Source organism: Trichomycterus rosablanca, chromosome 17 (assembly GCF_030014385.1).
Source record: "Trichomycterus rosablanca isolate fTriRos1 chromosome 17, fTriRos1.hap1, whole genome shotgun sequence".
Taxonomy (NCBI): Eukaryota; Metazoa; Chordata; class Actinopteri; order Siluriformes; family Trichomycteridae; genus Trichomycterus; species Trichomycterus rosablanca.
The window spans coordinates 16,622,834-16,640,455 of record NC_086004.1 but is presented as its reverse complement, the minus strand read 5'-3'; the positions used below and the strand labels follow the sequence as shown (position 1 = coordinate 16,640,455).

General features: G+C 38.4%; 1 protein-coding gene across 1 annotated transcript; it reads left to right on the top strand.

Moving 5' to 3' along the window:
- Positions 1 to 294: 294 nt before the first annotated feature.
- tradd (tnfrsf1a-associated via death domain) lies at positions 295 to 15,005 on the top strand. Its single transcript, XM_063012949.1, has 6 exons — positions 295 to 405; positions 2,267 to 2,325; positions 2,441 to 2,594; positions 4,959 to 5,239; positions 8,241 to 8,367; positions 14,445 to 15,005. The coding sequence occupies exons 2-6, from the start codon at positions 2,305 to 2,307 to the stop codon at positions 14,741 to 14,743; spliced, it is 882 nt and encodes a 293-aa protein (XP_062869019.1). The 5' UTR covers positions 295 to 405; positions 2,267 to 2,304; the 3' UTR covers positions 14,744 to 15,005.
- Positions 15,006 to 17,622: the final 2,617 nt, after the last annotated feature.

Genomic DNA, 17,622 nt, shown 5'->3' with positions numbered 1-17,622 from the left:
AATCACAATATCAGTGTTTGTGTTCTTCAGAAATCTAATATAAAGGTATTTACAGTGGCTCCGATGACAGATACATAATTAATTTATTGCGGTACTAGGAGGTTTAGTAGACCTACTTTGGTACATTTGTCCTACTCTAACAAGCGACAGTTTTTCTCCGCTTCCGCCTTCTCCAACAGTTCCGTTGGTACGCTAAAAATCTAGACAGCGCTGAGAAAAAAGGTTTTAACCAATCAGGTTGTTGAACACAGACTTCTCAGCCAATCAGAGCTCAGCCAATGCTTACGTGAAGTGTGCAATTGCGGCCCAACGTCTCCGTTGTGTTCTCTCCGACTTTTTAAACTTTTATTAGTTACTCCGGAGTCATCGTGGTATTGGAATCGTGTTAAGGCAATTTTGATTGGCGTGAGTAGTTCAATTACTTCTGATTAAATGTAGTTTTAGTACAGTAGGATGAAACGAACTACATCATTTTGGTTAACTTGGAAAAGTAGCATATTAGCTTTGTGACAGTTTCAGTTTGCCTGTCAAATACCAGTGTTAAAGAAAATAATAGTTTTTTAGTTTCATTAATAAATCCACGCTTTTTAAAATACATCATTATTAATATTGTTTAGTGTTAAATTTGTTGTTTCAATCAAAAGTTCTGAAGTTCACATGACGTTTTTTAGGGTCGTGTTCTATGACCTGAAAATAGTGATGGCAATTATGAAGTCTCATATGGCGATCCAGCCAAAGCACAGTTTAAATGAACTGGTTTACTTTCGATGCTTCAAATTTCAACTGCAGGCCTCTAGTGGTTATAAAGAACTATCAGCATGTGCAGCGTAGAAACCTGTGTGAGATGACCTCACTTTGTGTGTGAAATATGACCCAGTAAAAGCTATTAAAAAGCTTTTTAAAATGTGCAGTTTCCTACTTTACTTTCTTTATGTTGCTAGAGCTTGATGTGCCCCTGCACTTCAGTTGTGGTTTACATAAAGGTCTGATTAAAAATTACTAGATCACTCCAGTTTCTTGCTTAAATCAGCATCTCTACATATATGGCAGCCATTTCCTTCCAGTGTCTGTTGAAATCCAACACAGGCACACCTAATTCTTAAAGTACTGCTTAAATCATTGCTTGTACCAAACTTAACAAGGAACAATTTTTAAATCACCAGTCTGTGGTCATATCTGTCTTCTGGCAATAGAACCAAAAAATAATCACTGACCCTGTGAAAAGAGTGGAAAAGAAAATATTTAAATGAGGAAAAGAAGGATTCAATTTAAGATTTATTGGCAGAGAAATAAGGTCATGCAGCAGGACAATAAATATAAACTTGTTTTCTTTGTTTTATTTAAGGTCTTATCAGACTGCATCTTTTTATTTAAATCAGTTGTCCTTTTCTGCAGATAAATGCTTTAAATGAAAGTAATTTTATTTGGGAAAGTACTTTGGTTAGTAGTTTATACAATAAAGCAAAAATGTTCATTTTACTCAAGCACATATCTATCAATAGTAAAACCAGAGCTGTATATAAGATATAAAATAGGGATAATTTACTTAATACTTTTCTATTTCTATTTATTTTACTCATTTTTTTCCTTATTACTTTTTTAGTTTCCATTAAATTATATTTAATGACAGCTACTAGCAGTACAACACATGTGAAGCCAATGGCCACTTCTTTACCCCAACTAGTATACCTCTGCATTGCTTTGACCAGATAGTAGGAAACCTGCCAGACTTGACCAGTTGTGTATGTTAAAGTCTTGACCAGGCTAGGAGTACTGCTAAGACTTAAGGGGGTGGGCTAGTGCAGGAATTCCTAACCTTTTTTGTGTCGAGGCTCTCCAGTTAATTACTGTATGCATAAAGGCCCAAAACACTATAGGCACTACTTGAAAAATATAACATATATAACAATATAGCATAAATTCTAATTCTTTAATACTAAATTTAAATATGTTTGTGAATAAGGCAGAGCTTTCTATTTTAACAATTATTTTAAACTTTTAACTTTTTATGTACATTAACATTCACTGTACCATAAGCAAGACATTTAACCCTCCATTGCTTATTTCATGTAAATGCGTTTGCTTTGACTTATAAAGCTCAAGCTTTTTCTGTTTAGTATTGTTTAATAATTTTAAATAAATTATTTTACACAGAATAAATTTACATTTTGACCTTGTAGAATTTGTCCCATGTCCCATTTCTTTGAAAGCTTTGATAAACAATGTGGTGTTCGAATTTGACGCATGATTTGTGTTGCTTGTGCAGGCACTGAGAGAAGCTGGGGACTTTGGAATGCTCAGAAAATGGACAGCACTGACCTCACGGTACTCATACCTGGCTTTTGCTGGCACCCGTATTTACTGTTAGGACTGATGTTTGTGTATTGTTAATAATTTGTCATTATTTTCTGTTATCACTGTTGGTCTTACTGTATTGAAGAACTTGGATTTAAACAGCACAGATGATCGTGCATGGTCAGGATGTGTTGTGCTGTTTCTGCAATGTTGCAGTCAAGTACATAATCTAGTCACCATCTACAAAGATCAACAGGGAAAGTTCAGCATTTTCAAGGCCATCAAACTGACTCTTTCAGGTGGGTGCATTAGAGGAGACATAATGGTAGCAGCCAGGTTTGTAGACCCTTTGGAATTTTTTACGTGTCAGCATTAACTAAATGCTGCCTGTCTAAAGTTTACATAAGTTCATCTGGATTTTCTGCAATGCTTCTGTGTCAGTTTTGGATTGATGCAATTTAATTTAAGACATCTGATACATAACAATGTCTCCAAACATTATAGACCTGAGTATTTCAACCAAGCATAAAAAGAGAATTTTATGGGAGGTTTCAGTTTAATAAAAGTTGATGATGCAACAAAACAATTACCTAAACACATGTAAGTAAACAACAACAGAATGGTCAGCAGATAACTCCTCGTATTATGTCAATTTGTTTTGCAGATACAGGATATTAGGCTCTACTTTTTTCACCCTGGTCTGTAAATGATTAAACAGTGTGATCAATAAAAAAAAAAAACCCTTTATTTTATTAGTTTTGTCAGAAAGTGTCTCTGTAAGAGTTTGCTGCTAACAGGTGAAAATCGATGACTGCACATGTCAGAGGGGACACTTAATAGCTCGTGGCTCTCCTCGGCTAGCATGGGGGTGGTGCAAGCAGCAAGGGAATTGTAACAGGTGACTGAAAATGACTAAATTGGAAGAAAGGGGAGGAAATGCCCACACTGCTCTGTTCACCAAAATTACTTTAAAATCCATGTAATTCCAAAGGATTTACAAACTATATTGATATTTGACATATTGCTTACGTACTGGTGCTGGTCATAAAATTAGAATATCATGAAAAAGTTGATTTATTTCAGTAATTCCATTCAAAAAGTGAAACTTGTATATTATATTCATTCATTACACACAGACTGATATATTTCAAATGTTTATTTCTTTTAATGTTGATGATTATAACTGACAACTAATGAAAACCCCAAATTCATCTCAGAAAATTAGAATTAGAACATTTTCAGAAATGTTGGCCAACTGAAAAGTATGAACATGAAAAGTATGAGCATGTACAGCACTCAATACTTAGTTGGGGCTTCTTTTGCCTGGATTACTGCAGCAATGCGGCGTGGCATGGAGTCCATCAGTCTGTGGCACTGCTCAGGTGTTATGAGAGCCCAGGTTGCTCTGATAGTGGCCTTCAGCTCTTCTGAATTGTTGGGTCTGGCGTATCGCATCTTCCTCTTCACAATATCCCATAGATTTTCTATGGGGTTACGGTCAGGTGAGTTTGCTGGCCAATTAAGAACAGGGATACCATGGTCCTTAAACCAGGTACTGGTAGCTTTGGCACTGTGTGCATGTGCCAAGTCCTGTTGGAAAATGAAATCTGCATTTCCATAAAGTTGGTCAGCAGCAGGAAGCATCAAGTGCTCTAAAACTTCCTGGTAGACGGCTGCGTTGACCTTGGACATCAGAAAACACAGTGGACCAACACCAGCAGATGACATGGCACTCCAAACCATCACTGACTCTGGAAACTTTACACTGGATCTCAAGCAACGTGGATTCTGTGCCTCTCCTCTCTTCCTCCAGACTCTGGGACCTTGATTTCCAAAGGTAATGCAAAATTTACTTTCATCAGAGAACATAACTTTGGACCACTCAGCAGTCCTTTTTGTCTTTAGCCCAGATGAGACGCTTCTGACGCTGTCTCTTGTTCAAGAGTGACTTGACACAAGGAATGCGACAGCTAAAACCCATGTCTTGCATACATCTGTGTGTGGTGGTTCTTGAAGCACTGACTCCAGCTGCAGTCTACTCTTTGTGAATCTCCCCCACATTTTTGAATGGGTTTTGTTTCACAATCCTCTCCAGGGTGCGGTTATCCATATTGCTTGTACACTTTTTTCTACCACATCTTTTCCTTCCCTTCGCCTTAATGTGCTTGGACACAGAGCTCTGTGAACAGCCAGCCTCTTTAGCAATGACCTTTTGTGTCTTGCCCTCCTTGTGCAAGGTGTCAATGGTCGTCTTTTGGACAACTGTCAAGTCAGCAGTCTTCCCCATGGTTGTGTAGCCTACAGAACTAGACTGAGAGACCATTTAAAGGCCTTTGCAGGTGGGTGTTTTGAGTTAATTAGCTGATTAGAGTGTGGCACCGGGTGTCTTCAATATTGTACCTTGTCACAATATTCTAATTTTCTGAGATACTGAATTTGGGGTTTTCATTAGTTGTCAGTTATAATCATCAACATTAAAAGAAATAAATATTTGAAATATATCAGTCTGTGTGTAATGAATGAATATAATATACAAGTTTCACTTTTTGAATGGAATTACTGAAATAAATCAACTTTTTCATGATATTCTAATTTTATGACCAGCACCAGTATATTAATTGGTATGAGTTTTGTGTTGTTGAAGTTAGGGTATTGTATATCAGATGTTACAGGTGGGCTAGACGGTTATGAAATCCTAAAACTACATGATGCTGATCCCTCTCTGGGTGTGGAAATCAAGTTTATGGACATCACTCCTTGTAAGCGCTTTCTGGACAGCTACTCCTGTGGCTCACTTCTTCAGTCTTTGTCTCAGCATACCTCCCGTTTGCTGACCCTTCCTGATAATGTTGCATTGGAAGCCATGCTTAAGGCTGGGTCACATAACCTGGACAACAACCTTCAAGACCCAGAACTCTGTCTACAACATGTATACCAGTCCCAGGTAGAAACGTTTATGCTTTTTCTTAAATCTGGTTCCAATATGATGAAACATAGTTTTAACCTTTTTCTTTGCAAAGCATTCTTTCTTGTAGCATAGTAAAAATGTAAATAGTACTAGAATAAAAGCTAAAATTAAGCAAACAAAAATATACCCCTTTGTGTACACCCAGTTTCGCCTAGAATTTCAGTGATTGTCAGTTAGATTAAACAGATTTAAGTTACCAAATAGACTAACACTGCAAAAAACTGTTACATTATTTAGTACTAGTTTGGTTTTTTGTTTCTAGCATTATTAACAAACATTGTTGCAAGCAGGTTTACAAAGATTGTGGTTCAGACCCACATTTAGCATTGCAGAGGCAACAGTGGAAATGACACTACACAGGAGACATGATTAGCAGTTATTAAATGAATTTCGGAAAGAGAGCTTTGTTAAGCCTCAATATTTTTATAATCATGTCAAGTAAATTAAAATAGTAGCACAGTTAAACAGGATGAAGTACTACTTTTGAGTTGAATCGGAAAGTTGAATCGATATTAAGTATTAAACCCCTTTTGCACACTTTGTTGTATTGAGGATTTGATTTTGCATGGATGTAATTGCTTTGTTTACCACTCAGTCTACACCTAAATACCCATAATGAGTTTGTTTTGGGGTTTTTTACTAATAAGACAAAAATATTGTTATTAACAATTGTATTCAGATCACAGTTGGCCAGTAATTTTGACAAAAAAGTATCTTGGCAAAACAATAAGCTTTTCAAGAATTGGATATTTGGCCAAATCAGTCATCTGGGCAAAGAGGTCCTTTGTCAGGGAGGTAAGACAGAATTCACTGATCACTTAAAAAAGCTCCAAATGTCCTGTCCAGAGATTAGAGAAACTATTGGATGGACATATGGTGGCCGCATTAGGCTGTAGGGGGGATTCTACATGGCAGGGACAGGAACACTGATAGGAACTGAGGGACATGAAAATGCAGTCAAATACAGAAACATTTTTGAAGAAAATCTCTTTCAGAGCACACACAAACTCATACTGGGGCTATGTTATCTTTTTAATATGACTATGATCTGAAATATACAACCAAAACAGCACTGGAGTAGCTTTGGTGCCAGTCTCTGAATTATGTCTTAGAGCGACCCAGCCGAAGTCCAGACTTAAACCCCTCACACACCTCTGTGGAGAGACCTGAAGATGGCAGTACACAGACATCCAGTCTGACAAAGCTTAAGAGAATTCGCCATGAAGAATGAGATAAGCTGCTGAAATACAGCTATGCACAGTTTGTGAAGATGAATTTAATAAGACTTGCAGCTGTAATTGCTGCCAAAGTGGTTTCTACAAATTATTAAATAAAAGGTTTCTAAACTTTTGTGAATAAGAATTGTAACTTTTTTTTTATTTTAAATTTCTCAAGTTTTTACTTTGTCATTTTGGGTGATTCATTGTAGATTGTTGGGTAAAAATGGCAATTATATCATTAGCAATTTAAAAAAAGCAACAAAAAAAAAAGCTTTAAAATACTGACCATGGGCCAGCATTTAGAATCTACATTTTGATCACTGAACTGGTTCTGCTCACAGTATCTATGTTTATCTTACTGTTCTGCATTACTGCCATGATGTTACTCTGTTTTATATTACTTTTAAGAATACTGACTTGTTCACATGAAAATTGATGTTTTGTAGTTTAATGGGACACTATAAGCTCGATCCCCAGGTGGGGCAGTTCGGGTCCTTTCTGTGTGGAGTTTGCATGTTCTCCCCGTGTCCACGTGGGTTTCCTCCGGGTGCTCCGGTTTCCTCCCACAGACATGCAAGTGGATGTGAATTGGAGACACTAAATTGTTCATGACTGTGTTCCATATAACCTTGTGAACTGATGAATCTTGTGTAATGAGTAACTACCGTTCCTGTCATGAATGTAACCAAAGTGTGTAAAACATGACGTTTAAATCCTAATAAACAAACAAACAATACAAGCTTGTCTGTTATCGCTTAAAAGAAAATAGCAAAATTTACATTCCTAATTTGGAATCATAAAAAGATTATTATAAAACGGATAGTTCCGGTCCTAAAATCTGAGCCGCGTTCGAAGCCGTTGTAAAATCTCCGATAAACACACACCTATGACCACCTCACATCATTCCATATTAATACGCCACTGAAAAGAAAAAGTGAATGTTATGTTCGCCGTCATGTTGCCTAGCAACACTGTTAACGGACTACGTGATTTCGCGGAAGAATGCTTTTTGTAAGTGTTTTTGTAAATAAAAGCATTTATTTATTGAACATTGTTGTATTTTATTATATTTTATAATATGAACATATATAAACATCCTACAAAACATACAAACATACAAAACATTCTTCCCCGTCATAAAATCGCAGTAACGCACGGTCTCTCGTGGCTTATTGCTTTATTATTAAACTAGTATGTTATTTAACTTCTGCCGATGGCCCACTAACTGCTTGTTAGGGATTATAATTGACTACAGCTGGTGATTCTCCATGCCCATTTAAACAGGGCTAGAGGCTAAAGGGGCTTAATCTCTGTGAACTGCCCTTTAGGGCATGTGATTTTTTTTTTCTCTCAACAGTGTGAAATAAAAAAAATAAAAAAAATTTTTTAAATCAAAACATGCCTTACCTTATTACCTGATTTTGGTAAATTAATGGTTTTAAAATTAATTGATGCCTTCAACACATCAACAAAAGTTAGGATATGCAATTCAAGAACACAAATGTGGTCAAATGTTTTTGTCAAACATTTAGGGTATTTTACCCCTTCAATGGACAATATCCTTAATAAAAATATTCAAGGACTTCAAAGAAAAGGGTCTTAGGTTGCTTTTAAATGCCTGATCCCTCAGCCTTATGTTAACAACATTCAGGTAAATAAATTCAATTTCCAGGTGAGTTTAAGCTAACTTCTCTGTTCTTTAACTTGTTTTACTTAATCTAATTAGCACTACAACTTGTTTTCTTTTTGGTGTATAGCCCGTGCGTTTGCGTGATGATGAGGTCACACAGCTTGAGCAACAGCTTCAGAATAGCTATGCACCATCTAGTCAGACACCACAAGAAGTGCCAGTAAACTGCTTCCTCTTCCAAAAACGTTTGTTCAGTAAGTATAATAAAGATTATATTATACTGTAAAGCACAAGCTGTAGATTGTTTTTGCTTCATTCCAAACAATATTTACTGTATGTAATTTTCTCTGAAATTGTATTTTTGTCCAAGTGTTTGTTTCACTTTAAAAGAAGTAATTAAATAGATTACCACTATATGACCACCTTTTCTCAAGCTCTCAAATAAAAATTTCAGCAGTGCTACTTACTTACCTAGCTCGCCGTTCAAAAACACAATTGGCTGAAGCCAAGATGCAGTTGGTGATAGATAAAATCCTGTTAGGACCCTCAATGACCAGATGATAATTGAGTGGTGGACCATTCATTGACACTAATACGGTAATTAAATGGTAATGTATGTTGTTCTGGTATGAGTGTATTACATGCAGCATTGTTGTTGGGATTTTTAAATGCTATTTTAAGTTACTGACATCTTTATTAGATACATATACTTCATCAGCACTTGTTGATGAAAGCAAAAAGAAAAGACTTCCAATGTTTTCACTGATTCACATCACTGTATTTTGTAAATATAAACATATTTGGAATTTGATGCCTACAAAACACCAAAAAAGTTGGGAAAGAGGTGTGTGTATCTCTGTTTCATGACCTTTTCTAATAATGAGATGTTTTAATGTTTTGGGAACTAAACTCACTAATTGTTGTGGTTTTGCAAGTGGAATTTTTACTGGTTCTTGCTTGATACGTGACTTTAGCTGTGCACCAGTCTGTGGTCGCCATCGTCTGATTCTCCTTTTTATGCTGCACCATACATTTTCAATAAAAGACAGATCTGGTCTGCAGGTAGGTCAGTCACGCACACGCATTCTGTGTCTACTTTTGTAGTGCATACAGAATGAGGCCTGGCATCATCTTGCTGAAATAATCGTTGACTTATCGGCAGAAGACATCACCTTGATGGCAGCATGTGTCTCTCTAAAATCCCAATATATGCCTTCACATCAATGATACCTTCACACATATGCAAGTCACCCCTGCCATTGGCACTGATACACCCCATACCATGACAGCTGATGGCTTTTGCATCTTTAACTGATAATATTCAGGGTGTTCTTTTTCACCTTTTGCAAAGAGAACTCAATGACCATTTTTTATCTGACCACAGCACAAGTTTCTATGTCAAGCCCAGAGAACTCTAGGGCATTTCTGTGTAGAATTGATGAACAGCTTTCTCTTTTTTTTTTTTTTTTAAAAAGAGTTTCAGGTTGCATTTGTTGATGCAGCAGTAAACTTTGTAAAGTGACTCCTAAAGTACTACTTCTCCGGCTCCTGTTTGATTAGTGTTGGTTGTTTGCACGCATCTTTGTAGGGTAAGGCCCCCAAGAAAGGAGAATCTTTCACTGTTTCTGTTGGTCCAGATCTAGTAGATTGATAGTTCTGTGAAAGTTATTTTTTTTTTTTTTTTTTTTTTGGGATTGTGTAATTGTTGCGTTCATTTTAAGCCAGGTTGATTTAAAGATGAGGCCTAGGCAAAAGATGTCTTGGACAGTCATGTCAAATGAGAACTTGGACAAGAGAGAGTGGTAGGAGAGGTCAATGTTAAGTTTAGATTTCCTCCACTGTCTCTCAACTGCTCATCTCTTCTGTTGCTGCACAATGCATCTGAAAGCCAAGGAGCAGGGTGCAAAGGTTTTTTTTTAAGGGAGAGAGGAAAAAGCTGGTCAAGTGATGATGAAAGAGAAGAGAGTAAGGTATTGGTAGCAGTGTTGAGTGGGAGGGTAGCAAACACATTAGGGTTTGGCAAGACATTTATGATGTTAGAGATCAGAGAAGAAGGAGATAGGGAGTGAAGATTTGGGCAAGTAGGAAGAATTTATGTGGGGTTGGAAATGGAAAGGGTTGGGAGATAAAGGCAGAAGGACACAAATTATGGTTGAAGAGGTGACGTGGGGTGACAGTAAGGTCAAGAGCTAAACTTGCCTCCTTTGTGTGTCGGAGGGCTGTTGTTAAATAATGGAAGTTTGTTTAAGTCATGTTAGCATTTACGGCTATTTACATAACAGACACCTGGTTCCCTAAAAGTCTCTTTTATAGTTTCTTTTATAATACTGGAAATATGTATCTAAGGGCATGGTGTGTGCGCTATTATGTATCAGTTCTGTTTTGGAAAGTGCCATTGCAGTTTCCTGTTCTGTGTATTAGGTTTAATGAGTGGGGGTAGGGAATGGGATGAAATGGGCGCTGAGGAATGAGATGGAAAAGGAGCCCGGGCTCCTTAAAAAAAAAACAAAAAAAAAAACATGAAAAGCTGGGGGTGGATAAGGCTAGATTGGGTTGAATATGGGTAGAATAAATAGGGGTAGGGTTTGGGTGAATAGGGGAATAGAGTGCCACCAAGTTGTTTCAGAGTTCTGCTAACCATATGGACAGTGTTTCTCCAGGACATCTTTTCTTTTGCCATCCTCTTCCTCTTTAATTTTAGTGGCTGATTGGAATGAATGGAGCAAGATGGTGGGAGGAGGTAGGGATACATAAAATGGGTGATTATTTGTGACTATTTTGGTAGTACTAATTAGTGTATGGTGTGTGGTTGTAGTAAAGGATGGCATTTTCTAGCCCGTAGACAAGGCTGAATGCTGGGTAAATTGATGGATGGAGGCTTTTCATGTTGAAGAAGGGCTAATATTATTGTTGGAGGCATTTGTGGGTGGGGTTTTCTCTAAATATAGGTGTTTTTTGTTTGCATGGCATTGTCATTGCAATGGTCTGAGAAACAACGTTTAATTTTTTTGTGTTTCCTTTGGGTTTTGATATGCATGGAGATTAACTTTTGATTTGGGAGCGGAGCGGGTGAAGTGAATCCTTGGTATTTGAATCTTTGATGCTTGTGGCAGTCTGAGCTAAGATGTTGGAAGGGCAAAAAAGAGACTTATTCTGGGACTGTAGAAAATTTTGAAGCACAAATGTTTGAAGCAGGAGCTTCTAGTGTGCAGACGCAGACTGGAGAAAAGGTGGTTGAGCTGCTGGAGATGCTGGTGTTTTGCGCTGTTGGTGATTACAGCAGGTTTGTGAGAAGGTGTTGGCAGAAGTGGAAGATGGAGACAGTGGTGGATGGTAAGTACTGCTGGTTAAGATGTACTGCAGGGTGAGTTTTGCTGCAGCTTAGACGTATGAAATGAAGTTGTAGAACTGCTTTGGCTTTGAGATGAAGTTTGGATGTTGAAAACCATCTCGTGAAACTGCATGGTCTCTGATATAAGGCGTTGTAAAACCATTTGCATGGACTCATTATTTCTCCCAAATTCCATTACCCCTGTTAATAGGAAGGGTGAGCTGAACCAGTGGTAGGGTCCCAGAGTTGCAGGCATCAAGTTCCTAATTTCAGTTAAATAAAGGTTTAACAGAATTACCAAATAACACTTTTGTTTTTAATACATTTTCAAAATGTTACAAAAAAATTTTTTAAGAAATGGGCTATACACTATATTGCCAGAAGTATTCACTCACCCATGTAAATAATTGAATTCATGTGTTATCACTTTCATGGCCACAGGTGTTTAAAACCAAGCACCTAGGCATGGCTTCTACAAACATTTGTGAAAGAATGGGTCGCTCTCAGGAGCTCAGTGAATTCCAGTATGGTACCGTGATAGGATGCCTCCTGTGCAGTCATGAAATTTCCACTAAATATTCCGCAGTCAACTGTCAGTGGTATAACAAAGTGGAAGCGATTGGAAATGACAGCAACTTGGCCACGAAGTGGTAGGCCACGTAAAACGACAGAGCGTGGTCAGCGAATGCTGAAGCGCATAGTGTGCAGAGGTCGTCAACTTTCTGCAGAGTCAATCGCTACAGACCTCCAAACTTCATGTGGCTTTCAGATTAGCTCAAGAACAGTGTGTAGAGAGCTTCATGGAATGGGTTTCCATGGCCGAGCAGCTGCATCCAAGCCTTACATCACCAAGCGCAATGCAAAGCGTTGGATGCAGTGGTGTAAAGCATGCCGCCACAGGACTCTAGAGCAGTGGAGACGTGTTCTCTGGAGTGACGAATCACGCTTCTCCATCTGGCAATCCGATGGACGAGTCTGGTTTTGGCGGTTGACAGGAGATTGGTACTAGTCTGACTGCATTGTGTCAAGTGTAAAGTTTGGTGGAGGGGGGATTATGGTGTGGGGTTGTTTTTCAGGAGTTGCGCTCAGCCCCTTAGTTCCAGTGAAAGGAACTCTTAATGCTTCAGCATACCAAGAGATTTTGGACAAATTCATGCTCCCAACTGGGAAGAGTTTGGGGATGGCCCCTTCTTGTTCCAACATGACAGCGCACCAGTGCACAAAGCAAGGTCCATAAAGACATGGACGAGCAAGTTTGGTGTGGAAGAACTTGACTGGCCTGCACAGAGTCCTGACCTGAACCCGATAGAACACCTTTGGGATGAATTAGAGCGGAGACTGCGTGCCATGCCTTCTCATCCAACATCAGTGTCTGACCTCACAAATGCGCTTCTGGAATAATGGTCAAAAATTCCCATAAACACACTCCTAAACCTTGTGGAAAGCCTTCCCAGAAGAGTTGAAGCTGTTATAGTTGCAAAGGGTGGGTCGACGACATATTAAACCCTATGGATTAAGAATGGGATGTCACTCAAGTTCATATGCATGTGAAGGCAGACGAGCGAATACTTTTGGCAATATAGTGTAATATTTGTATTGAAATGTACAATATGAATACATTAACAATGCTGGTAATATAGATTTATTTACAACAATATACTGGTGCTGGTCATAAAATTAGAATATCATGAAAAAGTTGATTTATTTCAGTAATTCCATTCAAAAAGTGAAAAGTATATTATATTCATTCATTACACACAGACTGATATATTTCGAATGTTTATTTCTTTTAATGTTGATGATTATAACTGACAACTAATGAAAACCCCAAATTCAGTATCTCAGAAAATTTGAATATTGTGACAAGGTACAATATTGGACACCTGGTGCCAGACTCTAATCAGCTAATTAACTCAAAACACCTGCAAAGGCCTTTAAATGGTCTCTCCAGTCTAGTTCTGTAGGCTACACAATCATGGGGAAGGCTGCTGACTTGACAGTAGTCCAAAAGACGACCATTGACACCTTGCACAAGGAGAGCAAGACACAAAAGGTCATTGCTAAAGAGCCTGGCTGTTCACAGAGCTCTGTGTCCAAGCACATTATGAAAATTTCACACTGATGAAAGTAAATTTTGCATTACCTTTGGAAATCAAGGTCCCAGAGTCTGGAGGAAGAGAGGAGAGGCACAGAATCCACGTTGCTTGAGGTCCAGTGTAAAGTTTCCAGAGTCAGTGATGGTTTGGAGTGCCATGTCATCTGCTGGTGTTGGTCCACTGTGTTTTCTGAGGTCCAAGGTCAACGCAGCCGTCTACCAGGAAGTTTTAGAGCACTTCATGCTTCCTGCTGCTGACCAACTTTATGGAGATGGATATTTCATTTTCCAACAGGACTTGGCACCTGCACACAGTGCCAAAGCTACCAGTACCTGGTTTAAGGACCATGGTATCCCTGTTCTTAATTGGCCAGCAAACTCGCCTGACCTTAACCCCATAGAAAATCTATGGGATATTGTGAAGAGGAAGATGCGATACGCCAGACCCAACAATTCAGAAGAGCTGAAGGCCACTATCAGAGCAACCTGGGCTCTCATAACACCTGAGCAGTGCCACAGACTGATGGACTCCATGCCACGCCGCATTGCTGCAGTAATCCAGGCAAAAGGAGCCCCAACTAAGTATTGAGTGCTGTACATGCTCATACTTTTCATGTTCATACTTTTCAGTTGGCCAACGTTTCTAAAAATCCTTTTTTTGTATTGGTCTTAAGTAATATTTTAATTAGTTTTCAGTTATAATCATCAACATTAAAAGAAATAAACATTTGAAATATATCAGTCTGTGTGTAATGAATGAATATAATATACAAGTTTCACTTTTTGAATGGAATTACTGAAATAAATCAACTTTTTCATGATATTCTAATTTTATGACCAGCACCAGTATATATTTACAAAAATAGTGCATCATTTTTAATTTTTTGTTCTTTGTATTCTTGAAGATGACAGGCAGTTGACATCATCAGATCAGCAGCGCTTTGCCTCACTTGTGGGTCGCGACTGGAAACGAGTGGGAAGAGTTTTACAGAAGACCTGCCGGGCACTGAAAGGCCCTGCTATCGATAATCTTGCATATGAGTATGAAAGAGAAGGTCTTTATGAACAGGCCTATCAGCTACTGGGACGCTTCATCCAGTCAGAAGGACGGAGTGCGAGGCTAGGGCGCCTAATCAGTGCCCTGGAAGAAACCAAGCTGACTGGCATGGCTGAGATAATGTTGGACATTCAGTCTCAAGAATAAGAGACCCGAGAGACTTGACTTTGGGTAGGGTGGATGTGGGTTGGAATATCTGTCAGGGTTTTTTTTTTTTTTTTTTTTTTTTTATAAATATAGAAAAACCTACAGGTTCTGCCATCAATAATTTTGTCTGGTGTACCTATCAGCTACATCATGTCTTGATAATGAGAGACACAAGTGTGTGTGTGGGTGTGTGCGTGCGTGCGTGTTTGGCTAGGTCTGGTACCTTGGGATGTTTTTTTTTTTTTTTTTTTTTTTTTCAGAATCATACAATATTTTTTGAAAATGCAGTTTTTTATTAACGAATTATAGGTTGACTTTAAAAAGACTTTAATGTAGAGGTTTTAAAGACAAAGTATCTGTGGTGTGATAGTCTGCAGTCTTTCACATTTTGGCTGTGTATGTAAAGTGACCTTTGACCTTGGTATTTCCACATGTTGAAGGTCTAAGTCCAAAAGTAGAATGAATTGTCAAAAAAGGAAAATATTTGTACGATATTCTGTACAATTCAACTGAAAAACAAACTGAAATTGTTTAAGGTAAAAAATAAAAAAATAAATGTGATTGCAGTGTACATAAATCTTATAATGGGGTGTGTGGCTGTGTTCAGAATTAACCAATCACATTTGAACTCATGGTAAATAGTAGTCACTACACACAAACCATCAGTTAAAATGACTGATTGATCCCATATAAAGTTTAGCTCTTTGAGTAGGATTTTCCTGACATTTACTTAGTTGCATCGTAAAGCAAAAGTCATGGTCTGCAAAGAGCTCTCAGTAAACCTAAGTATAATTTAAGAGAATGGTACACAAATTTGCAAAGCATAACATACAGTGAGGAAAATAAGTATTTGATCCCCTGCTGATTTTGTAAGTTTACCCCCTTACAAAGACTTGAACAGTCTATAATTTTATGGAAGGTTTATTTTAACAGAGAGAGACAGAATATCAACAAAAAATCCAGGAAAAAAAACATTAAATAAAAGTTATAAATTAATTTGTGTTTAATTAAGGGAAATAAGTATTTGATCTCCTACCAACCAGCAAGAATTCTGACCCCCACAGACCAGTTGTGTGCCCATGAGGCACACAAATTAGCCCTGTCCCTGTATAAAAGACTCCTGTCACAGAATCAGTTTCTTCCGTTCAAATCTCTCGACCACCATGGGCAAGACCAAAGAGCTATCAAAGGACGTCAGGGACAAGATTGTAGACCTGCACAAGGTTGAAATGGGCTACAAGACCATCAGCAAGAAGCTTGGTGAGAAAGAGACCACTGTTGGCACGATAATAATTCAGTCCAGAATTACACGGGAGGAGCTTGTCAATGATCTCAAGGGAGCTGGGAGCAGAGAAATGCTGGATATGACCCCAAGAACACCATCCCCACTGGGCATTTCTCTGCCTCCAAACACGGCGAGTGGAGTTGATGCCAAAGAGCTCAATTTTGGTCTCATCTGACCATATCACATTCTCCCAAGCTTTCTCGGAATCATTCAGGTGTTCATTGGCAAACTTCAGACGGGCCTGTACATGAGCCTTCTTGAGAAAAGGGACTTTGCAGGCACTGCAGGATCTCAATCCATTACAGCGAAGTGTGTTACTAATGGTTTTCTTGGTGACTGTGCTGCCAGCTCCATTGAGATCATTGACAAGCTCCTCCCGTGTAATTCTGGACTGACCTCACCTTTCTCAGAATCATTCTTACTCCACGAGGTGAGATCTTGCATGGAGCTCCAGAGCGAGGGTGATTGACTGTGATCTTGTATTTCTTCCATTTTCGAATTATCGCACCAACAGTGGTCTCTTTCTCACCAAGCTTCTTGCTGATGGTCTTGTAGCGCATTTCAGCCTTGTGCAGGTCAACAATCTTGTCCCTGACGTCCTTTGATAGCTCTTTGGTCTGCCCATGGTGGTCGAGAGATTTGAACGGAAGAAACTGATTCTGTTACAGGAGTCTTTTATACAGGGACAGGACTAATTTGTGTGCCTCATGGGCACATAACCGGTCTGTGGGGGTCAGAATTCTTGCTGGTTGGTAGGGGATCAAATACTTATTTCCCTTAATTAAATACAAATTAATTTATAACTTTTATTTAATGTTTTTTTTTCTGGATTTTTTGTTGATATTCTGTCTCTCTCTGTTAAAATAAACCTTCCATAAAAATTATAGACTGCAAGTCTTTGTAAGGGGGTAAACTTACAAAATCAGCAGGGGATCAAATACTTATTTTCCCCACTGTATATACCATGAAACAGTAAAGACTGTCATCAACAAGTGAATGAAATATGGTACAACACTGACATTACCAAGCACTGGACATCCCTCCAAAATTGATGAAAAGACAAAAAAAGAAAAAGAAAACTGGTCTGGCAGACTTAGAGGCCAATGTAACGTTAAAGGAGCTGCAAGAATTTGCTTTGGAAATGTACCTTTTAGACTATTTGTGGTCAGCTCAGACAGCAGTCTTGTCTTTGCTATTGTGAACAGAGAATTAAACAGGTCTTTTTAAGCACCAGAACCACTATTCATAGGGTAATTCAAGTCATGTGAGCTGACACTGTAGGCATAGGTGAGTGTAATTTCTAATTAATCACAGGTTAGTTTTGATTTTGTCCTTTGTTTCAAACTAAACAATGGGTGCAATTAATTGTGTCCTGGCACTGTTTTCAATTTTGTATCCAAAATACAAAACAAAATACAACAAATATACACCGATCAGCCATAACATTAAAACCACCTCCTTGTTTCTACACATTACTGACTGTAGTCCATCTGTTTCTCTGAATGCTTTTTTAGCCTGCTTTCACCCTGTTCTTCAATAGTCAGGACCACCACAGCGCAGGTATTATTTAGGTGGTGGATCATTCTCAGCACTG